Consider the following 25,180-nt stretch of genomic DNA (forward strand, 5'->3'; position numbering starts at 1 on the left):
TATAACTATTCTATAGTAATATATTTTAAAATGCAATATATTCATGTGATGGCAAAGCTGAATTTTCAGCAATCATTGCAGTCTTCAGTGTCTGCTCAAGAATTTTTTTTAAATTATTATCAGTTAATGTTGTGCATCTTAATATTTTGGTGAAAGCCATGGTACTTTTTTCAGAATTATTTAATGAATGTAAAGTTCAGAAGAACAGCATTTATTTGAAATAAAGCAATCTATTGTAACATTATAAATGTCTTTAATGTCACTTTTGATTAATTTAATACATCCTCGCTAAATAAAAGTATTAATTTCTTTCATTAAAGACTTTAATTCAAATCTTACTGACCACAAACTTTTGAACAGTAGTTTATGTTATGTAATTAACATTAACCAAGAATATTAAAAGCTGAAGTGTCCATTGTTAGTTTGTGATGCCTAATGCATTAAAGTTTAATTGAAACTAACTGCAATGTTTTACCATTAAAGTGCCTCCCCAACGCTGCTTTTGTCATAATATTATAACTCTTCTGGAATGAGAGGATCGTTTTATTAAATAAAGTAGTCGTTTTACCAGTCAAATAATTATTATACTCCCATAAAAATCCCCAACAGGCAATGCTAATCCAGAGTCAAGCAACTTCAAACAAGGAGATCCGCTGCAGTGCAGGTGTGCAGCTAGAGTATTGCTGACCTCTCCTAACCCTTCCAGCCACGTTTGAGAAGGGGTTTCCCTTGCTAGAGCAGCCAGGACTGTGTCACTGGATCCGGGTTTGCTGTGTTGAGCTTTAGGCTGGGGATGTCTAAGGCATTGGCTGGCATTAACACTAATGGCCCGGATTTACTGCTAAAACAGGGCTTCTACCAGGGTGGTCTTTCACCGACTTAGGGGCGCATTCTTCCATGGCAGTTTGGGCTTTGTGTTCATCTGAACTAGGCCACTGTCTTTTTCTCTGAACTCTCTCTCACTCTCTCTCTCTCTCTCTCTCTCTCTCTCTCTCTCTCTCTCTCTCTCTCTCTCTCTCTCTTTCACTACTGTGTGTTGTGTGTGTGTGTGTGTGTGTGTGTGTGTGTGTGTGTGTGTGTGTGTGTGTGTGTGTGTGTGTGTGTGTGTGTGTGTGTGTGTGTGTGTGTGTGTGTGTGTGTGTGTGTGTGTGTGTGTGTGTGTTGTGTGTGTGTGTGTGTGTGTGCGCGCACGCTGTCTGTCTCTCTGTCTCAGGTACTTGTTTTAAAGTTATCATTGCAACTGAAGCTTGAGTGTACCATCAATTAAGGCAATCCAGAGGCTGTGTTTGTTCATGTTCTCTGCCAAACCCTTTGAGCTCTGAGCAGCACACGAAAGGAAACCTAAAAGAAGCACACCTCTCAAAGCAAAGAAATGCCAAAGAATACAGACAACCAAAACTTTTTATGCCTCACCACCACAGTTACAACTTCAAACAAACTTTCAAGTAGACATTCATTTGTAATGAATCTTGACTCAGTTGTTCATACTTGCACAGGTCACACTGACATTTTATTTGTTCACTTGTATTTCCACATGAGAGGAATTCCATCTGACAAAGTCTTCATCTTGACAAATCTTGATCTACCTTCGCACATAAATCACTGCAATTACAAAGTAAACTGACATAAATACGTTTACATTTCAAAAGCGTTACAAGTGAGTTTTTCTTCATTCAGATCAAATCAATTTGTCTCTCAGTCTTTCAGTCACGCTCAGTAGATCCTGACTCAGATCCTACATGGTCCAAACAATTTGTCATCTCTTCTTAAGCAACTGGGCCACCTATGTGTCTAACAATTTGGTTAAAATAAAAGTTTACAAATTCATGTTTCAGATGCATGGAATCTCTTGAACAGGGAGGTTTTTCATCCTTAAGGCTATCAGACAAAATTATAGCGATATTATTTTGGCAAAAACATGAAAACATTTTAACTGGAAGATCCGCTCACAACATTGCATAGTGACCAAGTCTGTTTTGCACTTTCATCAACAGCACCGTCGCCTAGCAGTGTCACACATTTAAACACAAAGGTGCACCCCCACACACATTTGAACACCCTTGCACACATTAAATATAATAATTAAGAGAGAAATCTTTTGATCCACATCTAAATATTGAGGAAGGCAACTCAGCCCCTTTGACATTTTTTCTCTTCCAAGCTATATTTGCTCAGCAATATTTACCTATGCTGGCATTTCCGTTGTTTGTCAATTTTCCTTATGAGGCTGTCGTGAATGATGCACGGTGCTGACTACACATTTGGCAGGGTAAATGCCTGATATTTGCCTGGACCAAGCTCATGTGAGAGGAATATGTCTCATATCTGTCATGGTAAGCACACAGGACAAATCGTTATTCTTCATTAGAATCTGAAACTCCATTGCTGTATTTGACTTTACCCTCTATTTATATGTCAATCACGTTGATGAAAAACACTCAGCTCAATCAAAGGTCACCACATTTGTGATAGACAAATGACATTTAAATTGGCATGGAATCATATTAGAACTAAAACATAAACTTTTAATTTAAATAAAATATATTTGTTCATTTAGCAGATTATTTGGCAAAACATTACAGCCTATGTAGTATATCAGTCGAGTGGGCCTTTTAGCGTACGCTGGACGCTCTTTGAACGATATAAACTCAAACTCAACGTGACTTTGATGATTCAGAATTTTGATAGGCGGATTCGAAATATCCTACTGCTTCACAAAGTTAACATTGATAAAAGTGAGTAGAACTTCATACAATCTTACCATTTTGTCTCTAAAAGTACAAGAGTACAAGGCAATACCTACAATGTTTTGTAGAACATATTGAACATTGTTTTGTGTTCAGTTACTTTCAAGTTTTCAAAAGAGCAAGTAATTTTGCAAAGCAATTGGTTAAATTAGTTTGAGGTTTTGAAAAGATAATTGTCAACATGAAATAAATTATTCTCCTATAGTATATTCACAATGCTGACATCAGTTTATAAAATAAAATAACGCCACTAACTGAAGGGATGCAGTCTGAATGGTCCAATATAACCTAGTGGGCCTTTGTAAAATTATCCCCTACAAAATGCCCTGCATTTACAAATGAGCGCACTGAACAAGCACCTGTCGCTACTTGTCTTCTATCTTTTGATGTCTCAATTTTTTAGTGATCTTTCTCGGTTTCAATGGACAGATCAACGAAGAGTCACAGCTTTGAATCTCAATCTCTGATTGATTGCACAATTTGGCAGGGGGTGGGGTAAACTTGAGGGAGAGACTTTGCTTCATTTTTCCATTTTACATAAAGATGGAAAAGGGGGAGGGGGATCTGCCAAGAGTATTCATTTGATCTGAATGGAACTACAATTTATTCCTGGACAGGCATCCCAGTTCATCATGGAGAGGCATTCCCCAGCCCGCCCTTTGTCTCTGGTTCTGACAGGCCACAACTGCTATTCTAACCCTCAAGAGCATGCTATATTAAATCAATATATAATATTACCAAGGTCAAAATGCAACCCGTGATCAGCTGCATGTTTCCCCAACCCCTAGTGACACGCACCCATCCATCTGCCTATGACAAAATTCTTTCTGTTTTTCTAGAGGCTTCTCTCACACAGCATGTCCTACTTGGAGACAATAAAGGCTCAGATGATAATATTATTGTAGATGAGGATGAGAACTGGTGGATAGTGGTTTCAAAGGGAAATAATGGTACATATTTTTTTTTTAAAATGGAGTCCTGGTGGTTTGCTCTGTAATGATGTGGAACATAAACACAAGAACATAGATATTCAGCCAAGCCTGAAATGAAATACAGGTTAGAGTCAAACTGAAGAAACTTTGTCTTAATTCAGACAACACACAAAAGAAAGACAAAAGGAGTGAAAAGGGAAAAAAGTTCTGCAGTACAATGTTGCCATCTACTGGTAAAAGAGAAAATATACAACCAAATCAAATTCAAATCAAGCTTTATTGTGTGAAACAGTAATAACATTGTGACTCAATGTATATTCCTTGACAATATAAACATTAAAACAAAAAAAAGATTCTGAAATAAAGTTTCTCTCTGCAGTAGGCTACATACTGAAACCATAGTGAATGAAGCTGCTGTGTGATGTGACCATTTTTAATGTGCATAGTACTAATGTCCGAACAGAATATAAACACTGTTCTGTTTGAAGAAGACAGGACGCTTCCTTCATTTCACATATTGATCACTGTACGAATACTGAAAAAGAGCAAGTGTGTATTAGTGTATTTAGTGTGAATATATATATATATATATATATATATATATATATATATATATATATATATATATATATATATATATATATATATATATATATATATATACATATATATATACACACACATGCAGTTATTAGTCAATGTAAAGACTTCTGTGTGTCATATATGAAAAATGTGACAAGATCATTAGTAGATTCACAGAACTGACCTTTTTCCAGTAATCATGAGATCGAAGGCAAGGTTAACCTGATCTAAACTCAGATTGTGTGTCACAAACTCATCCAGCAGAAGTTTCCCACTCATATAATCCTGCACCAACTTGGGCACTGCCTCGACACTCTTCCAACCTGTCAATCAGATAAAAAGAACATTAAATTTTTGTGGGTGTCTTCCACCCAAACAATTCACATTACTCTAATAAATAATAAAATAAGAGAGGAATGTTAAATGATTAGACCTAATTCTCCATATCACATCAAACTGGTTCTGTACCTGCAACATACACATGGCCATGAGTGATATTTTAATTGATCAGGCATGCTTTTACCACCAAAATAGGAGCCTTTCAGAGTTTTTCCAAGCAGAATATCCTCAGAGACCAGAGTAAGTTCCCCCATCCGGGTCCAGCCCACCATCACACAGACTCCCCCTGCAGGACTGCACGCTTCCACGGCAGCCCTCTGATTGTACAAGATTCATTAGTTTACATGAATTTGGATCAATGATGTTTTTCTATGACTATGTGGTTTGCAATAGGAAATAGAACTGTTTGACCCTAAAAGTATTCCTAAAAATGAAAAAGCTATATAATGACGATAAAAGATAAAGCTTTAAAAATCATCGTAAATGTAAAAGAATACCAGAGTCCACACCACAACTTTAACAAAAACGGCACAGAGGAACGATACTGGAATCACTTTCAGAGCTTTTTTTGAGACAGAGATAACTGCAGGTCGGAGTAATAGGAGCTCCAAAAGGTTCAGAAAGGTACAGAATTCTACAAAAGAAACTAACCCCTAACCCTACCCCACACCCCAACAGGCAGCTTTCACAACCAATTGTACAGACCTTTCCTCCCATTACACCAACCTGCAGATACTCACATTTGGGATTTTTTCACAGCTAATGAATGATGAAAACATTTACAGCCTATCAGAATCCATCCTACTTTAAAGAGCTTGAGCATTTAAAGCAGCAGACGACAAAACTGCAGCACGCTTATCATAAAGTTATTGTGCGTTGGTGTGGACATTAATATAAGTCGCTAATTAATAAATCGTTATCTTTAGTTTTTATTATTGGTGTTAAAGGGCCTTAACTTACCATGACACCCACATTCCCCACACACTCAATAGCAAAGTCAACACCACCATTCGTCAGCTCCCTCAGCACCTCCTGAATGGGTTTATTGTGGTCTTTAGGGTTCACAAACTCAGTTGCTCCAAATGTCTTGGCGATCTCAAACTTGTCTGGGTTGATGTCAACGGCGATGATCCTGGTGGCACAGGCAGCCTTGCATCCCATGACCGCTGCCAGTCCGACAGCTCCCAAACCAAACACTGCACATGTAGAGCCAGATTCTACCTGGGAAAGACAATGCCTGACTATGACACAGTACAAGCTAGTGGGATGTTGTTTTTATTTGATGTATCGCCTTTTTGACGTTATGCCAGTTGAAATCACACACACATTGGCTGTGTTGACTGCTGCCCCATATCCTGTAGACACTCCACAGCCCAGCAAACAAACTTTGTCCAGCGGAGCGTCTGGGTGAATCTTGGTGACGTTGTCCTCTGGCATCACAGTATATTCAGAGAAGGTGCTGATACCAATAAACTGATGGACCTGCTGATTCTTACAGGTTATCCTGCTAGTGCCATCAGCAAGAACACACTGCTGAGTTTGCTCCCTAGGAAATAAAGAGATTCTGAGTGCAACTGATTTATTTTATCACCCACCTCATAAATATAGTCTATGAGTTTAGGAGAACTTAAAAAAAAAAGACAAACATCACTTAGTCACGAAAACTCACCAGTTTTTGGTGCAGAGGTTTGTCTTTGGACTCATGCAGCGTTCACATTTTCCACACTGTGGCACGACTAGAGTAATAACTTTATCTCCTGTAGATAAATGATAGAATGCAGTTTTAACGTTAAAAAACTATAAAGCAGATTTATTTACATGCTTTTTATCTTAACAAAAATATTTTTTTACCACTAATCTATTTATTTGCTCTTTATTCATGTTTTTATTACATTCTATACTCATGCATAGGCTAATAAAGGATGATTTCAGGACCAAAAAAGACCAATTACAGTTCAGTATGCAAATATTACAAAGTAATCACTATCAGTTGCATTTTAAATAAAGAATATATCAATGTATATTATACTTTAACATATGTCTATACTTACAAAAATGTTTATTATATCAATAAATCGGCAGAGGTTTACCATTTAAAGTTATTACAAAAAAGTTTCCTTGATGGATTTACCTTTGGACATCTTTGTGACGCCTGGACCAACACTCTCCACCACTCCTGCCCCCTCATGTCCCAAGACCAAAGGAAAGGGCTGGGGATTCATAGTTTTACCAACCTCATACAGGAAAGTCCAGTCTGTATGGCATACTCCAGATGCTACTATCTGACATGGGTCAATTGAAAGTCATTGGTCTGATACATAAATAGTGCCTAGCTATTGATACAACATCATAATTGCGTCTTTATGCAAGACTATATATATATATATGTGTTGAATGTAAACAGATTACATACAAACTGGGTTAATGAAGTGTAATGGACATACCTTAATTCGTACTTCATGTGCTTTGGGAGGGGCAACCTCCACTTCCTCAATAGAGAGTGCTTTCCCTGGTTCCCAGGCCACGGCTGCCTTGCACTTGATCACCTTATATTAAAAAAAACTGAAATCTTAATGCGATTTATTTCACAGTCTTAAAACAACATCATTCTTTGATGACAATTATGTGAGGATTTTCTTTCCCTTAAGTCCTTACCTTGCCCTCAGTTTCCATGATGATAACCACACACTTTTAATACAATGAATCGCTTCCAAAGTTGACAATAAACAGCCTCCTAAAAGAACATGAATGACAATTTAAAGCTTGAACGTGTTAAAGGTTTTTTTTCTGTCTTTCTTTTTGTACAAGCCGACCAAGAGAGGGCAATATAGAAATGATTTTACAGAGAGGAGCTATTCTGTATTATTACCCTTTAGACTTTAACACCAATGGGTTTAAATGATGAAGCATTATTTCATGTTATAAAATAATGGTATTTGTTTTGTCTATATCTGCATTTATATAAAATTTTATATTTTTTATATGATGTTATAGATATAATGATAAATTGTGTCATTGATTGTTATTGGTGGCAATAATATGATGAAACATTTTAGATTTTACATTGGATCATCTTGTAATTGTCTGTTTGTGTATGCCTGATGAAGGTCATGGGACCTGATACGTTGTGCTTAATAAAGTATTTTTGATATTTTTGCAAGTGTGGTTTTTTTTTTTTTTTTAAAGGGGTGGTATAATGCCCTTTTCACAAGATGTCAAATAATTATTTGATGTCCCCAGAGTCTGTATGTGAAGTTTTAGCTCAAAATACCCCACAGATATTTTTATATAGCATGTTAAAATTGTCACTTTTTGAGGGTCAGCACAAACGCACCGTTTTTGTTTCTGGCCCTTTAAATGCAAATGAGATTCTGAGGGCGGAGCTTAAACAGCTTGTGTCATTTTACTGGATTTTCACTGAAAATTTCAATTTATGTTCAAACCAGACAATGATGGAGAGACTCAAGAAGAAGTGACAACGTGTAGAATACAACAGGACATTTCTGAATAGTTAGTTGATGAATTTATGTAGCTTTCTGTGTAGTTATCTTCTAGTAATTAGTAGCATATTGTCATGATAATCTATAAATCGCGTTCCCAGGGGCGGGGTTTATGTAAATTTTATGGTTGGTTATGTCACGATCCCGGGAGTTTTTATAGTCCTTACAAAGCAATTTCTTTAAAAGAAAATATCTCCCTTTGTTTTGAACGTTGTAACTTTGCAGGTGTTGTTTATGCTCAAACAGCAACATTACACACTAACTAAAGTTAGAAAAGTGAAATCATAATCAACCACCCCTTTAAATAATTTTTGGCTACCTCTTAATCTCTTTCCAATGCACCTATCGATTACCTGCAGTTGTGTGAGTAATTGATGTACAAACCAACAAGGAACAAAAAGTTTGCACCTCCCCAAAAAATAGTTCTGACATTATAGTAATAAATGTATTAACATGATGTATGCAATGCAAGCCTTCTTAAAGGAGTAGGCCTACTTAAAAAAAAAATAGAACAATCACTTAAAAATTAAATATTGTGTTTTTAAATATGATCATTTTGAGTACTAATTATGAAAATGAATGTATTGTTGCACAATTTAAAATAGTTGTGATGGCATATTTTAAGTACTATCCCACTTTAGCTTAACATGTTAGATGAAAGGGGACAGAAGGTTTCATGTAAAGTGCGTCACTTTAAAGCTATTCTGATGGATTATCATTATTAAACATGCTGTCAAGATTTACCTTTATGAACCATATCATACATTAGTTAAAGCCTAGATATTTAACTAATATTTATATATGCACACACATGAGGTGGTATATATGGTGGCATAAGCGTTTCTCACCCTTGTGTGGTGTAGCAATAAGGAAGTATGAAAGTGCACTATATCATATGTCACATGCATACTTGTTTTACAATACAAACCATGCAACCCTTTTCATAGCAGAATGATGTTTTGAATGTTTTTAGAAAACCAAACACATTTCTTTTAATTTAAAAACACTTCACTTTACCTTTAAAACAGTACAAAGTACAAATCATTGCCTAATATTATTGTACTGACACTATAGTAAATATGTTTTGAATTAATTCACATTGAGGAGGATTGTGACATCCCTCAATGCTATAAAGTAGTTTTGAGTAGTTTACCATATTTAAAACACATTCAATAAAGCAGATGAATGCATGCACAGATTTACAGCAAATGTTTGCATTCTATTAATAACTTACATTCAGAGCTGTTTTTGTCAGAGCTCGGGAGAGAATCTGCTGGTACTAGTGTACTTTGTACTAGTGCACAGCTGCTACACGATTATTCAAAGCATGTGTTACTGGGTGATTGACAAATCCAGAAGCTGAACAAGCTGCTGCCTGCATGTGATTGGATAACCCACAGATAACTATGGGTCAGCCTTCCTCTTCCCAAAAGCAGCAAAAGCAAAATAAGTTTGACTCTGATCAGTATCAAATGAAGCCCCATGGAAACTACACTTGTGGGTGTGTGGAATATAAATATTCAACAAATATTAGCCTAAAGCAGTCTGAATGCACACAGAAGGAAGGGATACTTACTATACAGTGCACAATGAGTGACAAGAAATGAAGTAAACAAAGTGCAAATGCAGTGCAAGCATGCCATCAACTGCTAGTAGAGAGAAGATACAAACAAATCAAATACAACAGATTTGGCTTTATTGTGTGGAACAGTTTCTGATCATAACAGAAATGTTCTTATTATTCTCCTTGAGAATATAAACACAGAATAATTAATGCGCTGTTCAGTGAATATGACTTTTCCTTTCCTATACCTTTATATCAGTGCACCTGTGCTATAGCTACTGCATACAGGAAATGAAAAGGGAGCTTTGGATTCGCAGATACAGGAGATAATCATTGTCAAAAAATAGGCCTATCTCTCTTTGCCTTTGTACATATTGCAAAACAGTCTTTTATTATGGCAGTTAAAAGGATAGTTCACACAAAAATGAATATTCTGTCAGTATTGACTCACCCTCATGTTTTTCCAACCCCGTAAGACCTTCGTTCATCTTCGGAACACGAATTAAGATATTTTTGATTAAATCTGAGAGCTGGATCACTCCTCCATAGGCTTCTAAGGGATTGACACTTGTTCCCCGAAAAGTTATTAAAGACATCGTTAAAATAGTCCAAGTGACTACAGTGGCTCAATCTTAAGTTTATCAAATGATGAGAATACTTTTTGTGCGCCAAAAACTAACAAAAATAAGACTTTATTTCAACTATTCGTTTCCTTCTCTGTAGGCCTCGAGTCAGTTCACTCGTGTAATAGCGTAAGCTTCTGTTGTTATACGTCACACGCATCACACAAGACCAGCGTCGGCCAATAGTGAGCCTACGTGTGACGTAGCTCTGCGCTATTACACTACGTGAACTGACTAGAGGCCCACAGAGAAGGAAATGAATAGTTGAAATAAAGTCGTTATTTTTGTTTGTTTTTGCGCACAAAATGTATTCTCGTCGCTTGATAAACTTAAGATTGAGCCACTGTAGTCACTTGGACTATTTTAACGATGTCTTTAATAACTTTTCGGGGCTGGCAAGTTTCAATCCCTTAGAAGCTTGTGGAGGAGTGATCCAGCTCTCAGATTTCATCAAAAACATCTTAATTCGTGTTCCGAAGATGAATGAAGGTCTTACGGAGTTGCAACAACATGAGGGTGAGTAAATACTGACAGAATTTTCATTTTTGGGTGAACTATCACTTTAACTGTCAAAATAACAGCAAAAAATAATTTCTTAAACTTTTCACTTACACTTATGACATTGATTCAGCCTTTCATTTGTATGGTGCATGACTTTTAGAGAGGTAGAAGAGGATCCCACCAAAAGCACTGATATTATGTGTTCTGTTTAAAGGATATTGGGAATCTCCTGCATTTCACATCTCAATCACTGTCCAAATACTGAGAAAGAGAAAAGGATATCGAACTACATAGATGTTTAAAAAATATATGTTTTGCATTTCATCCATAGACAATATTATACAATATTATCTTCACTGATATATATATTTGTTTTATAAATAGAATCATCCATGTATGTTTTGTAATCAAAATATAATTTATCTCCATCTTCCTTTTATAAAAATATATGAACATTCTGAACCTTACAGTAAATTGCAAAATGATTAAGCATACAAAATAAGCAACATTTTCTTGTGCTTTTCATCACAAAACAAATCCATGATTGTGTTCAATAGTAGATACTAATACCGTACAACTGACCTTTTTCCACTGATCATGAGATAAAAGGCCTGGTTAATCTGATCTAGAGTCAGTCTATGTGTCACAAACTCATCCAGCAGAAGCTTCCCACTCATATAATCTAGAACCAGTCTGGGCACCGCCTCAACACTCTTCCAACCTGTCAATCAGAAGGGTAATTACTTTATAATTATTATTAATTTTTCACATTTACCATCCAAACAGCTCAAACTACTCTAAATACAGGGAAAATTGTCCTTGGGCAATCATGGCATTTGCCTCCAAAATAAGTGCCTTTCAGAGCTCTTCCTAGCAGGATATCCAGGGGGGACAGAGAAAGTTCCTCCACCTCAATCCAACAAACAATCACACATATTAGTTCAAGTAACCACAGGGCACATACAGTAAATTATTTTCTCCTGCATGGCATATTGACTTGTTCTAACTTCACTGTTGTTACTATAAGCATCTTTGAAAAATAAACAGCTCTACTAATAAACTCCCAGTTATTGGAATACTAATACACACTGGTTATTGGAACTTACCATGACACCCACATTCCCCACACACTCAATAGCAAAGTCAACACCACCATTCGTCAGCTCCCTCAGCACCTCCTGAATGGGTTTATTGTGGTCTTTAGGGTTCACAAACTCAGTTGCTCCAAATGTCTTGGCGATCTCAAACTTGTCTGGGTTGATGTCAACGGCGATGATCCTGGTGGCACAGGCAGCCTTGCATCCCATGACCGCTGCCAGTCCAACAGCTCCCAAACCAAACACTGCACATGTAGAGCCAGATTCTACCTGGGAAAGACAATGCCTGACTATGACACAGTACAAGCTAGTGGGATGTTGTTTTTATTTGATGTATCGCCTTTTTGACGTTATGCCAGTTGAAATCACACACACATTGGCTGTGTTGACTGCTGCCCCATATCCTGTAGACACTCCACAGCCCAGCAAACAAACTTTGTCCAGCGGAGCGTCTGGGTGAATCTTGGTGACTTTGTCCTCTGGCACCACAGTATATTCAGAGAAGGTGCTGATACCAATAAACTGATGGACCTGCTGATTCTTACAGGTGATCCTGCTAGTGTCATCAGCAAGAACACACTGCTGAGTTTGCTCCCTAAAAATGTAAATTTTTCTCAGAAAGAAATTATAAAATGGATAGAAGGAATTTTACATAACATTGGCAACTTTAAATATTAAGAAAAGTCTCTTCTTGAATAACTTTTTTTAAATTAATAACACTTGAAATTTTTAACCTTTAGTCACCTTTGTAACTCCTGGACCAACACTCTCCACTGTTCCAGCTCCTTCATGTCCCAGGATTAAAGGAAAAGGCTGTGGCTTCAGTTTAGCATCATTACACAGGTAAGCCCAATCTGAGTGACACACCCCAGATGCTGCTATCTGACAATGATTGATGAATAGTCTTTGCTCAGTGAAATAAAATAATACTTGGTATTATTAGTATTAAACACAATAAAAAATTAAGATTAAGAAAAAACATTTTTGAAAGAATGTAGTGTCCAGAATAGTGTTACTGGTTACCCCTTATTATCAGGCATTTTTATAAGTTATAAAGTCTACATTTATACTATATGTGGCCTAACATGAAGAATATAACAAACCTACCTTAATTCGTACTTCATGTGCTTTGGGAGGGGAAACCTCCACTTCCTCAATAGAGAGTGCTTTTCCTGGTTATATATATATTATTTATATATATATATATATATATATATATATATATATATATATATATATATATATATATATATATATATATATAAATAAACACACACATATATACTGTTCAAGTTTGGGATAAGTAAGGTTTTTTTTTTAAAGAAATCATACTTTTAATTAGTATGAATAGCATTATATTGATCAAAAAGTCAGATAAGACATTTATGATACAAAATATGTATATTTAAAATAAATGCAGTTCTTTTAAAAATTGTATTGATCAAAGAATCCTTAAAAAATCATAATGCTTTCCACAAATTTTCATGTTTTGAGCACAAAATCAGCATATTAGAATGATTTCGGAAGCATAATGATGTTGTTTAAAATTGTAATTTTACACTACTGTTTTTACTGTTTCTATCTATCTGAAAAAAATCGTACCGACCCCAAACTTCTGAAAGGTAGTGTCTGTATATATGATCTATATAATACATTAATTTCCTCTCATGTCCTTACCTTACCCTCAGTTTCCATGGCAACCACACACTTCGATAAAGTGAATCCACTGTGGTCTTCTGTCTGAGAACGTTGCAGAAACAGAACATTTATGACAATTAAAACGCTGAAACAAAAACATAAATATTCTGCTAATGATTATACAAAAAGAAAGTTACTCCTGTCAAGAATTCTTCACTCCCTCCTAATTCTAGTAAGTTACTCTAGTATGCTAAATTTTAGTAAGCTACTGTACAATTCAGCGTATAAACACATTTTAACATTCAAAAAGACACTCAGAGCAGGATATGCATGTTACTAATAGCTCACCAAATGACTAGTACTTTTAAGAATGTGGGATGCTGGCCAGACATCTTATGATTGGCTTACATCTTTCTTCTACGCAAAGGTTCCGGAATCAAAACAAGTTGGAACGTGATCTCCATCTAGTGGATCTGTTTAGGACGTTCATTTAAAGCAAATGTTTTTTTTGAAACACCCTCAGTTTCAAACCCGGATGACTTTCTTTCTTCTCTGGAACACAACATGTTAGGCAAAATAAGCCTTAGTCGCCTTAACGTTCTATATATATATAAAAAATCGGCAATGACGGTAGCCTAAATGGTAAGTACCTCCCACAACTCCCTAATATGTTAGTAGGGCGGGACAGTGGGGCCAATTAATGACACCTGGTTTACGACAAACCACTTGACTCAACTATCACAACAACAAATGAAGTCCTTACCCAGAGTGAGGGGAAAAAGAGGAGACTTATGGCTTTACTAGCTGTAATTGTGCTTTTTGTTGTAAGATGCTGCAGCACATTGTCAGTTGAAGGTAGATTAAATATATTTAAAAATTAAAAAAATGTTGATTGGTCTGTCCTTGAAAGGATGCCTCTTTATCACCTCTGGGAGTGTGGGTTTACAAACTGTGCTTGGAAAGTCGACAGTTGTAGACAGTCAATATGCTTTGAATGGTCTATTATTGTTTTTGAGCATAAATGCCACAAGTGTGTTGTCAACCTTTAGTTTTGTTTTATACCTAGAGCCCCCTCACTCCTCTAATGAAGCCAACAGTACAGACACCACCTATGGCTTTGTGGCCTGTGCTTTTGCAGTGCTGTTGTATGGAAGTTACTTTGTTCCTGTTAAAACGATAGATACCGGCGATGGTGAGGAGTTTAACAATACTTTTACACGCCACACCAACATTTGACCAACCTTGCCTCAAAAACTGCTGTCTTTACAGGAATGTTTTTCCAGTGGATTTGCAGTTCAGCTATTTGGTGTGTTGGACTGGTTGCTGACACATTGTTTCACCCCTCCAGAGCTCATCCTGCAGCTATGCTTGGAGGAGCACTTTGGGCCACTGGTAAAGTGTATGTGTGAGCAAATAAATGTGTTTACTATGCATACAGATGTAATTTATAACAGATTTGCCTCTTAGGAAATATAACAGCAGTCCCAGTTGTGAAGTTTATTGGCCTTGGTCTTGGAATTTTGCTTTGGGGCTCCAGTGGATTGTTAATTGGATGGGCAAGCTCAAGGTGAGCTGGCTTGATGTTTGACAGAAGGGGCTTATAGGGATGTATTGAACTTCCTGATGTTAAACTTTGGGACATTGATTTATATGCTGGTCCTGGCTGTGTTTCCCAAAAGCATTGTGAGCCAAGCTGGTTGTAGAGAACATTGGTGGCAATAGACCTTATTCACGGCAGGGCCATCTAGGGAAAGGGGCTGTGAGGAATAGACCTGCATGTCTTCAGTGGGTTGTACTGTTATTTAATGTTTTTGGATTGTTCTGCTGACGAAACAATGCGAAAATGTCTTTCCAAGAAATTTCAGTAGTGACACAAAAAAAATCAAAAAAAAAAAAATCAGAATATGAGTTGTGGAAAATAAGTGATTTAGGAGCTTTATCCAGCATTTTACAGCGGATGCCACTGAAAACAGGAAGTCTATCCCTCACATTCTCGCTTTTATAAATGTTGCTGCTCTGAATAAGGTCTATCGTCTCCATGATCAACTTGGGCTCCTAATGCTTTTGGGAGACACAGCCCAGGCTAATTAATGCAGTTTGAGCTAGTTGACAAGCTAAGTTAAGCAGGTGAAGTGAGACACGCTGAAAAAAATACTGCACGTCGGGAACATTTACTTGATATAGCTGGTTTAATCATTGCTAAATATGTAATGTTAAGCAGTTTGTCAGATAACTGGCCTTTTGACCTTTTTTTGCTGTAATTTTTTTATGTATAATTTCAAGAAAAACTTTGTTGTAATCTGAATGTCTTTTTTAAATTTAGAGTCATAATTTTTAGTAGAATTATATTGTATTGGTTTAATGCATTTTTTAAACAGTGTTTACACAGAGCTGTGTGTTTTGTTAACACTTAGCAATGTTAATGCTATCCATAGTTAGCATTAACATTGAAAATATTTCTAAAGCATTTGTTAACATTTACTAATACATGATTCAAATTTAAAATGTTATTATTTAACGGACCTGAGCTAACACAAACTAACAGTGAACAGTTGTATGTGTATTAACTAACATTAAGAAAGATGAACTGTAACAAACGTATTGCTCATTGTTAGCTAATGTTAGTAGTTTAATGCATAAATGAATGTTAACTAGTAGGACCTAATTATAAAGTGTTATCAATGTTTTTAATTGAAGGCAGAGGTAATCTTACATCTAAAGTCATTCCTTTCAAGGTTTGGCTGGTTTGGGCTGCATCCAGAGGAAGTGTCCAAACCAATACTCAATTACTGTGGAGCTGGCCTTTGTCTGCTAAGGTAATGGGAGAAGTATTTCTTATGTGTTTTTATTAAAATTTTCCATCTTAGCAGGGAATGTAATAATGGTCTACCTCCAAATGCACACATCAAGATGATGTTTCTTTGGCTACTAATGAAGGCTTGCATTTTACAAAGTAACATTGTTAATTCAACTAAGAAGTTGCTTTTAGTCCTCAGAAATCCGAATGGAAAGGACTTGCTTCAGGCTCACCTCTTTAATATGGACAGACAAATATACCCCCCCCCCCCCCCAAAAAAAACAAATATTGTTCACTTATTAACACCTCACAAAGATCCTTTTGAGATGAAAGTGCTGCTGTCTTACTCGCTCAAAAGTTTCTCTGAAATTGAAAATGCAATATATTGTGTAAGGCAGGATAAAACTCCTCCTAAGTCATGTTGTATTGGATGTACAGTTCCATCTGATTTTATGGGATATGGAATAAAAACATCCATGCGTTTTATTTATTGTGAGCGAGAACTCTCTGGATTAGGTTTTATTTTTTTATCATAACACAATCTTGTCTTTGTTTCAGTGCCCTCATATTCTTCTTTGTGAAAAGTGATGTTCAGAAACGTTCATCTCCTGAATCCATGCCTTTGTTGATTGATGATAGGGTAAGTTATGGGGCTTTTCCACATTAAGAGCTTTTTGGATGTTATGTAGAATATTGTCTGGTGTATTTTATTTTGGATACACGCATATTTGCTGACATTTTGTGTGCATGTATCCACACTGTCTTTAGAGGTTGAATCAAGACATCACAATCCCCAGTGATTCATGGGTGGACACAATTTCACCAAAGAGCAAAAGAGTGCTGTGAGTATCTGTAGAACTTACTAGTTATAGGACATTTCTGGTTCTTTATTATGTACTGGGATGTTTGAGGGCTTTTTTTCTGTGCTTATGTGTCCATGGATAAAAAAGTTTGTGAATTTATATGTATGGCATTGTCAGCTTTATATTATAGTATTGTAAAATCTCTGGAAGATAAATATTAAAATCTTTTATTTGTTACAGGGGCTGCATCTTGGCCATATTTTCAGGTGTCCTTTATGGCTCTTCTTTTCTGCCCGTTTTCTATATTAAAGTTCATGCCAAAACCAATTCAAGTATGTTCACTGGATCCAGTGAGAATGGTACGTATATGCATGCATGCATGTATGTATGGGATGACCAAGTAGTTTTAGTATAAATGTTATTCAATTTTTACAGCTTAATAAGACGTTAAAAGGCATTTTATAGGCTATTCTAACGTGTTTTTCTGTCCATTACAGAAATTGACTACTGCTTTGCCCATTACAGTGGAATTTTCCTCATGAGCACAGTATATTTTCTTTCTTACTGTGCAGTCATGAAGAACAGGCCTCGGATCTATCCCAGAGCCATCTTACCTGGTAATTAATGTGCATTCCATTGCATTATCTTTATTTCAACATGGATGAAAGGACCGTGTTGCTTTGCAGCTCCGCCATATTTGTGGAGTATTGCAAAGCAACTGAGTTGCAACTTGAGTTCCCGTGTTTCTTAACACATGTAAAATCTTCCATGCAGGTTTTCTTACTGGCTTGATGTGGGGATTAGCCACATATGCCTGGCTTATGGCAAATTACTACCTTAGTGCAGTGGTCACATTCCCTATAATTAATGCTGTAAGTATGGCACAAAAGAAAATCTTTCATGTTCTTATTCACCTTGCATTGAAAATCGTAAGTAATGATAGTGTGTTCTACTTTGATTTCAGGGTTATGGTTTAGTAGCTGCTCTGTGGGGAAGTGTGGTATTTAAAGAGGTCAAAGTAGGTAACACAAAGTTATTTGTATTCATTCCGTATTTTGGATGGCATTTTTAAGTGACCTAGTCTGACACTGTTTTTCAAATGAACATGAATATTTATGTTTTGATTTAAATCCGCAGAGAACACCTTGCATAAGATAAATTCACTGTCTTTCATTAGTTTTGATATTATGGTGAGCGTCATATCAAAAACTAACAAGTGTGTGTAAGAGCCAATTTAGATCATAGTCGTTTTAATTTCCTATTGATTCATTACCAGTAATAAGGAAATAAAGCAGAAACTTTATTTTAGGCTAGCTTAACAAACTGATTTTCTTTCCTCAGGGTCTTGGGAACTTGCTGTTGTTTGCTTTGGCATCTTGTGTTGTCCTGGCAGGCTCCCTGTTAACTGCTTATTCAAAGACTTGAGTGTGTACGTTGTTACCACAAGGTGGCAATGGTGGATCAGGTTTTAAACCAATATTCCTGCCAAAAATTGCTTTTCACTGAGCTTTTCACCTTTAATACGGAATCTGCAGTTGCATAGTAGCCCTTGATGTTATTTGCACGTTTCGATTGCATTTTAATTGGAGTACAAATTAATTGTAGGTTTTCTGTAAGTTCACGTGTATTTGAATTAAACAGTAGCCCTTAGGCCATGTATGTAAATTTGTGTTTGTACTTGTAGGCCTATTCAACGGAATCTGCGTATTATCATCCCACACTTTTTGAGCTGTAAATTTGCCTTTTTATGTAATGTACCAATCTTTCCAATAAGACTATCAGCAGACAAATGTGTGTGTGTGTGTGTGTGACTACATTATGGGGACAAAATATCCCCACAAAGATAGCAATATCTGAAATTTTTGGGTCCCGAAAAACAGTATTTTCATATGAAGTGATGTTTTTTTGAAAATCCCAAAATTAGTTTTAGGGAATAGATACAGTTTGTACAGTGAAAAAATGAACAGTGATGGTTTGCTGCTGCAGCAACAACAACAAAAAAGTTATTTAAGATGGTTATGCTGAAAAATGCCCCAAACCACTCTTAAACCAGTCAAAAGACAAACTTATGGTGTTTATTATTATTCAGCAGGTAGGCTACAGCTTTAATATTCAGATAGGCTATGTACTGGGAAAATACGCATAGCCTAAACGAGGACATTTTTAAAAGTTTAGTTTATAATGACCGCATTCTAGCCTCTCGTGTTTTCAGTGAAAAGGGCGTAAGGACAATTGCTGCATTCTTGTCAATTTGGGACTGTTAGCTGATCCGGCATCGGGACAGTTGTCTTCATTCATGCTGGAGCTGCGCTGAGGGGATCATCTGGAACTCCTGAATGCCACCAATATGTAAACGAAAAGACCGCAATTCCGATGTGGACAAAAGAAATGTGACTTAGCCTGATCATGCGCAGACACTCGTACCAATGGATATGCAAACGACTCGTCCTGGAAATGTCGGGGACACTATGATTTTTTTGTCCGTATCGTTTTTGAAAGTCTGCAACTGTTGTGGGAGATATTCCGCCATTAAGAAGTATTTGATCATAGCTGTTGTGTGTTTTATTTATTTGTTTTTCACCGTTCACGTTAATCACACGTCTACAAGCCAAGACAAACGTCCTGATCCGTGGACTAGCAATAGCATTTATTCTCAACAATCTAGAAAAATTTACCAGGACCCCACTGAAGGGGAAGTGAATGAATCCCTGAGTCCGACCAGGTCTAATGTGGTGTATATAACTCTCAAATCTAAGCGGCACAAACCGGCCATTATCAGGGGTACAGTGCGCCCCAAACTCCGGAGAAAGAAAGTTAAAGTGAGAGCGCAGAGTGGCACACAGGGCAAAGCGAAGGACGCGAGCCACGATACAGGCACCGTTGACAAACGACTGGGATATTCTGAGCTTGATGGCAGTAACGGTGATTATTCATCCATCAGGATATACAGTGAAAGAGCTCCTCCATGGTTCAGCATTGACGATATCACGGCCATGCGCTTTCTAGCTGATAGTAAAATTACGCAAATTGCCGAAGTTGCGCCTCCGGGATTTTCTTCTTTAATTTTATTTAAAAGTGCGACTAATCACACGGACGATGCTGATGCGTGTGGCAAATGTTGCGGTATTGTCAGGAGACCCTTGGACATGAGTGAAGTGTTCGCCTTTCATCTGGATAGGATCTTGGGACTGAACAGAACTTTGCCAGCTGTCAGCAGAAGATTCCACTCTCTTGGAGGTAGTGTATTTGTTTCTGTTTTTTGTTTATTAAAAAAAAAGTTTTTCATAATTAGCCATAAATATTTTGTATAGGCCAATGTATTTTGCTTAATTTAATGTTTTATTCTATTGTATTTATATATTTTAGTTGCAGTAACTGTATTTTGCTTAATTTTGGATTAAATTGGTAAAGAATATAGTGGCCCATAAAAGGTTTTGGACACTTAAAATTTAAATTTTTGGGTGAACTATCCCTTTGTCATTACTTACTCACCCTCAAGTTGTTTCAAACCTGTGTTTCTTTCTTCTGTTGAACACAAAAACTAAATATTTTAACCACCAAATATGTTGGTAACCGATGGCACCTATTGACTTCCATCGTAGGGAAAATGTTGGACGGCAATGGCTACCACCAACTGGCTGGTTACCAACATTCTTTAAAATATCTTCTTTTGTTCAACAGAAGAAAGAAACTCAAACAGGTTTGGAACAACATGAGGGTGAGTAAATGGGTGAACAATCCCTTTAAGTCACAATAAGAAAAGATGTGTAAATGTAACTGCATTACCAAAATATCAAACCAAGTCTTATTTTTACAGGCACATTTTGACACCATTCTAATGCATGTATAGCCTGCATATATTTCATCTTGTTTCAGATGGTCAGCCTTGTCCAGTGGTTTTGTGGGATCCTTCTTTAAGCCCAGCAGTAGATCAACCCTCTGAGAGACTGAGCTGGGGTGCATATCAAACCTCTCTCAAATACAAGTGCTGGCATCGGGGCATCATACCTAAACCAGAGTGGAGGTGCACCAGCATCCACCACCATGAATGGAGCAAGCTAGTGGTCTTTGATTTCCTTCTGCAGGTACTCTACTCCACTTTCATCTGTGTTGCAACTTTAAACAAACGTAAATGCACATTAACATATATGTGTTGTTTTCTGACCAATTAATTTAAACCAAATAATTTAAAACAAAATAAAGATTGTGTTTCTTCTCAGATTTATGATCGACTAGATAAAAACTGCTGTGGATTTAAGCCCCGCCCAGAGGACACCTGTGTTGAGCTTGGTCACCATGAAGAATGTACAGATAAGGACAGCACAGAGCTGACACACATAGTCCACCGTAGACATGACCCACACCACCTGGTTTTCTTTAACAACAAGGGCTACTTTGACCGAGATGAGGAGAATCTGGACTTCAGGCTACTAGAGGGAATCAAAGAGTGAGTAAATTTACCAGACCTACAGTGCTAAACACATTCATTAGACCACCTGTCATAATAAAGAGAAAACACAAATATATTTGGAATCTGTCAAAAACTTGTTTAAAACTAAAACTGACTAACAAACTGAAACTGACTGGCCTAAATAGTATATTCCCACATAATAACCAAAACTTAATATTTTGTATATGGTGTCCTTTGGCAAGGGCACCAAGGGCTGCCATTGTGTGTACAGTAATTTTCCACAGTCTCTGTTGTAACTGACTTTCAATAGTTTCTAGTTGTTCCCAAAGACTTGCTTTTGATTAAACTTTTGTGCAATCTGTCTTTGAATCCACTAAATCCAAACTTTGTTGATTCAAATCTGGACTTTGACTTGGCCAACTGTGACTACAGAGCTTACTGATGGATTAACCATTACAGAAACATAAATGATTTTGGTAATCAGCAAAACTGTGGGCATTAGGGCAGCTGTGGCACAAACCTTACAATGGGTGTAATAAAAAAAATTTCCAGCACCGTATTTCACATGTTAGAGTTTATACATGACCTCTTGATCTTTAATTTAATAATGATGTTATAATTCAAGCATAGCCAGATTTTTCAGAGATGCTGTGCAAATGTTTTTTAAAGACCAATCATTTTCACATGTAGAATTGAAAAATGAACAGTCTCTCTCTCTCTCTCTCTCTCTCTCTCTCTCTCTCTCTCTCTCTCTCTCTCTCTCTCTCTCTCTCTCTCTCTCTCTCTCTCTCTCTCTCTCTCTCTCTCTCTCTCTCTCTCTCTCTCTCTCTCTCTCTCTCTCTCTCGTAACATTCTATATGCTGGATACGATTAATGGCATAAGTTTTTATCATCTCATACATCTATTTTAAATGTAACCATAACCAGATATAGTCATTAAACTCTTGCAATTACAAATGATGTGCTAACTATAGTTTTGATTCGGTATTAACTTTGAAATGTGCTGCCTCTTGCAATACAATGCCGTTACACTATAGCAATGCTGTCCCACATCTTTTGCTATTGTTACTGTGCTTATTTCTGTCATTGGTGATAGACAAGAAATGTAGTTTTCTACCATCTTGCTGATAATGTTTCTTTAGTCATTCGTTGATCCTGCAGCCTGAACCACCCTTACAGCTACTGGTACTCTCTTTCAATTAAAATGTCTTGCAAGTTGATGTAAAGGACTTGAAGGATGTTGATGAAACTCATGACCTCAAAGAAATGAATCCTTGCAGTTTAATTGAATTACAAATCACAGGTTAATTCAGATTAAAATCCAGATGACAAATGTTTTTAAATTTAAATAAATAGTTTTGTGCATCTTTTCTTGTTCATACTGGATCATCTGAGGTGATTTTTGTAATTTCTGCAACTAAGAATTTGTATCTGTGAGGCCACAAGTTTGACCTCAGTAAGCCAACACCACTGAAGATGTAAGCAAATACATACGCCAACAATCTGACACTAGCTGTCTGAGCTAAGGGATTCTGCTGGCGATGCTGCTAATGTGATACCTCTGGGAACGCAAGCTCACTTGTGCAATAACATCAATCAGAATAAATGATCGCCCATTGCTGTGAATGAGTATCACAGCTTGCACATTATCTGCATCACAGCATGGTATTACATAATTTGTCTGTTAGCAATGCAATTTGTTTTGTGGGGATTGTAAAAACAGTATTTAATGATATTGTATGTTATAACAGGTGGTTATTTACTCTATACTAAGTTTGTTTTAATAATTTTGGAGTGCATTACTATATTATTTCAATATTTTTCCTCTTTCAGGCTACCAGATCAATCTGTGTCAGTGTTGAGGTCTCAGCGTCTCAGGGAAAAGCTCCTGCAATCGCTGTTTCTCGACCAGCAGTACTGGGACAGTCAGGGAGGCCGTCAAGGCATTGAAAAACTCATTGACGTAATTGAGAGAAGAGCCAAAGTCTTGCTCACGTACATCAATGCCCATGGGATTAGAGTAGTACCTATGAACTCTTGACAAATGGAGCTTCAGTTTTCAGTGCGCCAGATGAACCACCAACCTTTTGGTTTTCAGTAAATGTTTTTTTTTGTTTTTGTTTTTTTGACAGATTAGTATGACAATGAAGAACTGTTGAATTGAAGGTCTTTAAGTCAAAACTCAGTGCACTTCTGAAACCACCACTTTGTGGTGTTGTAGGTAATTCACCTTTTAAGACAAAATCATATTAAAGGATAGTTTCCCTAAATGCTCTACACAGAGTCCAGGGCTATTTTTTAACACAACTAACATTCCACAAGTTAAAGGCGCTGTAAGTGATATGATCTGTTTCATTAACTTCCACCAGACAATGGCTGCATCCGAAATCACATACTTCCCTACTAGTCGAAAAACAGTAGGTCCAAATTCACAGTACTCATAAAAGATAGCCAAAAGTACCCGGTTGACCTACTTCTTCCGACGAGATTCTGAAGTGTGCATATGAAGGACACTTTACTATCCCATGAGGCCACGGGAGAGGATTTGTGAATGGCGGTGACCTGACGCTAGTAGGTCACGTGATAAGGGTAACATGGCGAATGTAGTACGTCCAAATTACATGCATACTGCACACGTTCATACTATAAAGAACATACCTTTTTAGTGGTTGTGAAGTAATTTCTTATTCAAAGAAGTAAATACTCTCTTGAGTATGCGATTTCGAATGCAGCCTTAGCCTCTGAATCAGACCATCCCTTCAGTCAATTCCCGCCAACTAGTTGCATGTCAGAAGACCTGATGCAAGTAACCAAACACTCAGATTTTTAGTATAATTTCTGCGGTGTTAAATTGAATAATAATGCTCTGGAACCATAATCATTTCCATTTGGTGATGTTGCACTTGTGTATAAGTTTATCACAGTGAAGATAAAACATTATTTTTGTACTATGATGATTAAAAGTGTTCCATCTGTCCATTGGAAAATCACTTCAATATTACATTAATAGAATAATGAATTTAATTAAATGAATTATATTATAGACAGTACCACTGTTTGTTTGTTTGTTTGTTTGTCACTGCAGAAAACATGATAATCTTGGAAATGGCAAAGCACTTTAAACCTAGATGCTTAATATGACAGCCTTTGGATCTATTCTCACTGTAATCCTTGAACAGCTATCATGTTCATTTTCATGCTATCTGTTGACTGCAGCAATACTTCAGTTTGAGTTCAGCTGAGTTCAGCTGTCTTCTGACTTTGCTGTTGCCCTCATTTGCGTTTTTCGTCTGCCAGCCAACCGGCCAGTTAGTTCTCAGAGCCTAAAGTTACCCTTTTGAAAGCGTGAAGGAAAACTCCAGACACCCCACAGAAATATGCTCACACAAGAGTTCTTTTATGCGTTTGAAAATACTTAATGTTTGGCAGCATTACCCATGTCAGATGTATCTGCTCTGCACAGTGGACTTGCTGTGTCTTGCCACACTCTTACCACAAAATCAGGTAATTTGGAATGTCAAATCACCTCTGCTGGATATGCAAACACTTAAATTAAACGTTAAAGCGCTCATGTTCATCTTCCCTGTTGTTTCCATCCTGCAGATGTGTTCTCACATCCATATGTTTTTTTAACTGTAAATTCACA

The 25,180-nt window shown here is 36.9% G+C and overlaps 4 protein-coding genes across 10 annotated transcripts; 2 read left to right on the top strand and 2 right to left on the bottom strand.

The window, feature by feature from the left end:
- Positions 1-3,937: 3,937 nt before the first annotated feature.
- LOC143757005 (alcohol dehydrogenase class-3-like) lies at positions 3,938-13,899 on the bottom strand. 5 transcript variants are annotated; one of them, XR_013210369.1, is made up of 10 exons: positions 9,335-9,448; positions 7,256-7,334; positions 7,045-7,146; positions 6,732-6,882; positions 6,270-6,357; positions 5,927-6,146; positions 5,561-5,821; positions 4,730-4,917; positions 4,446-4,584; positions 3,938-4,214 (listed from the first exon to the last, which is right to left on the bottom strand). XR_013210369.1 is itself a non-coding variant. In XM_077247954.1 (10 exons), exons 2-10 carry the CDS (start codon positions 13,578-13,580, stop codon positions 4,190-4,192), a joined length of 1,137 nt encoding a protein of 378 aa, XP_077104069.1. In that variant the 5' UTR covers positions 13,581-13,625; positions 13,872-13,899; the 3' UTR covers positions 3,938-4,189. The 5 variants fall into 5 exon arrangements, 4 of the variants coding, with proteins under 4 accessions (XP_077104069.1, XP_077104068.1, XP_077104067.1 ...); XM_077247954.1 differs by lacking the exons at positions 7,256-7,334; positions 9,335-9,448 and adding exons at positions 13,563-13,625; positions 13,872-13,899 and having other exon boundaries at positions 4,785-4,917; XM_077247953.1 differs by lacking the exon at positions 9,335-9,448 and adding an exon at positions 10,900-11,074 and having other exon boundaries at positions 4,785-4,917.
- On the bottom strand, positions 11,371-13,064 carry LOC143757007 (alcohol dehydrogenase class-3-like). The gene is made up of 5 exons (XM_077247956.1): positions 12,993-13,064; positions 12,630-12,767; positions 12,261-12,480; positions 11,895-12,155; positions 11,371-11,698 (listed from the first exon to the last, which is right to left on the bottom strand). Exons 2-5 carry the CDS (start codon positions 12,674-12,676, stop codon positions 11,576-11,578), a joined length of 651 nt encoding a protein of 216 aa, XP_077104071.1. The 5' UTR covers positions 12,677-12,767; positions 12,993-13,064; the 3' UTR covers positions 11,371-11,575.
- Positions 13,900-14,075: 176 nt separating the features above from the next.
- tmem144b (transmembrane protein 144b) lies at positions 14,076-18,913 on the top strand. Of its 3 annotated transcripts, none has more exons than XM_077247960.1 (12): positions 14,076-14,165; positions 14,590-14,715; positions 14,793-14,915; positions 14,991-15,090; positions 16,259-16,339; positions 16,879-16,960; positions 17,089-17,162; positions 17,364-17,482; positions 17,621-17,740; positions 17,898-17,995; positions 18,088-18,145; positions 18,465-18,913. In XM_077247960.1, exons 3-12 carry the CDS (start codon positions 14,795-14,797, stop codon positions 18,593-18,595), a joined length of 984 nt encoding a protein of 327 aa, XP_077104075.1. In that variant the 5' UTR covers positions 14,076-14,165; positions 14,590-14,715; positions 14,793-14,794; the 3' UTR covers positions 18,596-18,913. The 3 variants fall into 3 exon arrangements, with proteins under 3 accessions (XP_077104075.1, XP_077104072.1, XP_077104074.1); XM_077247957.1 differs by lacking the exon at positions 14,076-14,165 and adding an exon at positions 14,233-14,378; XM_077247959.1 differs by lacking the exon at positions 14,076-14,165 and adding an exon at positions 14,233-14,378 and having other exon boundaries at positions 18,088-18,141.
- Positions 18,914-19,323: 410 nt separating this feature from the next.
- Positions 19,324-24,584, top strand: gask1b (golgi associated kinase 1B). The gene is made up of 4 exons (XM_077247961.1): positions 19,324-20,360; positions 21,000-21,208; positions 21,344-21,570; positions 23,368-24,584. Exons 1-4 carry the CDS (start codon positions 19,550-19,552, stop codon positions 23,573-23,575), a joined length of 1,455 nt encoding a protein of 484 aa, XP_077104076.1. The 5' UTR covers positions 19,324-19,549; the 3' UTR covers positions 23,576-24,584.
- Positions 24,585-25,180: the final 596 nt, after the last annotated feature.

This window comes from Siphateles boraxobius, unplaced genomic scaffold (assembly GCF_051911475.1).
Source record: "Siphateles boraxobius isolate OS27281-9 unplaced genomic scaffold, OSU_SipBor_1 3, whole genome shotgun sequence".
In the NCBI taxonomy this organism is placed as follows: Eukaryota; Metazoa; Chordata; class Actinopteri; order Cypriniformes; family Leuciscidae; genus Siphateles; species Siphateles boraxobius.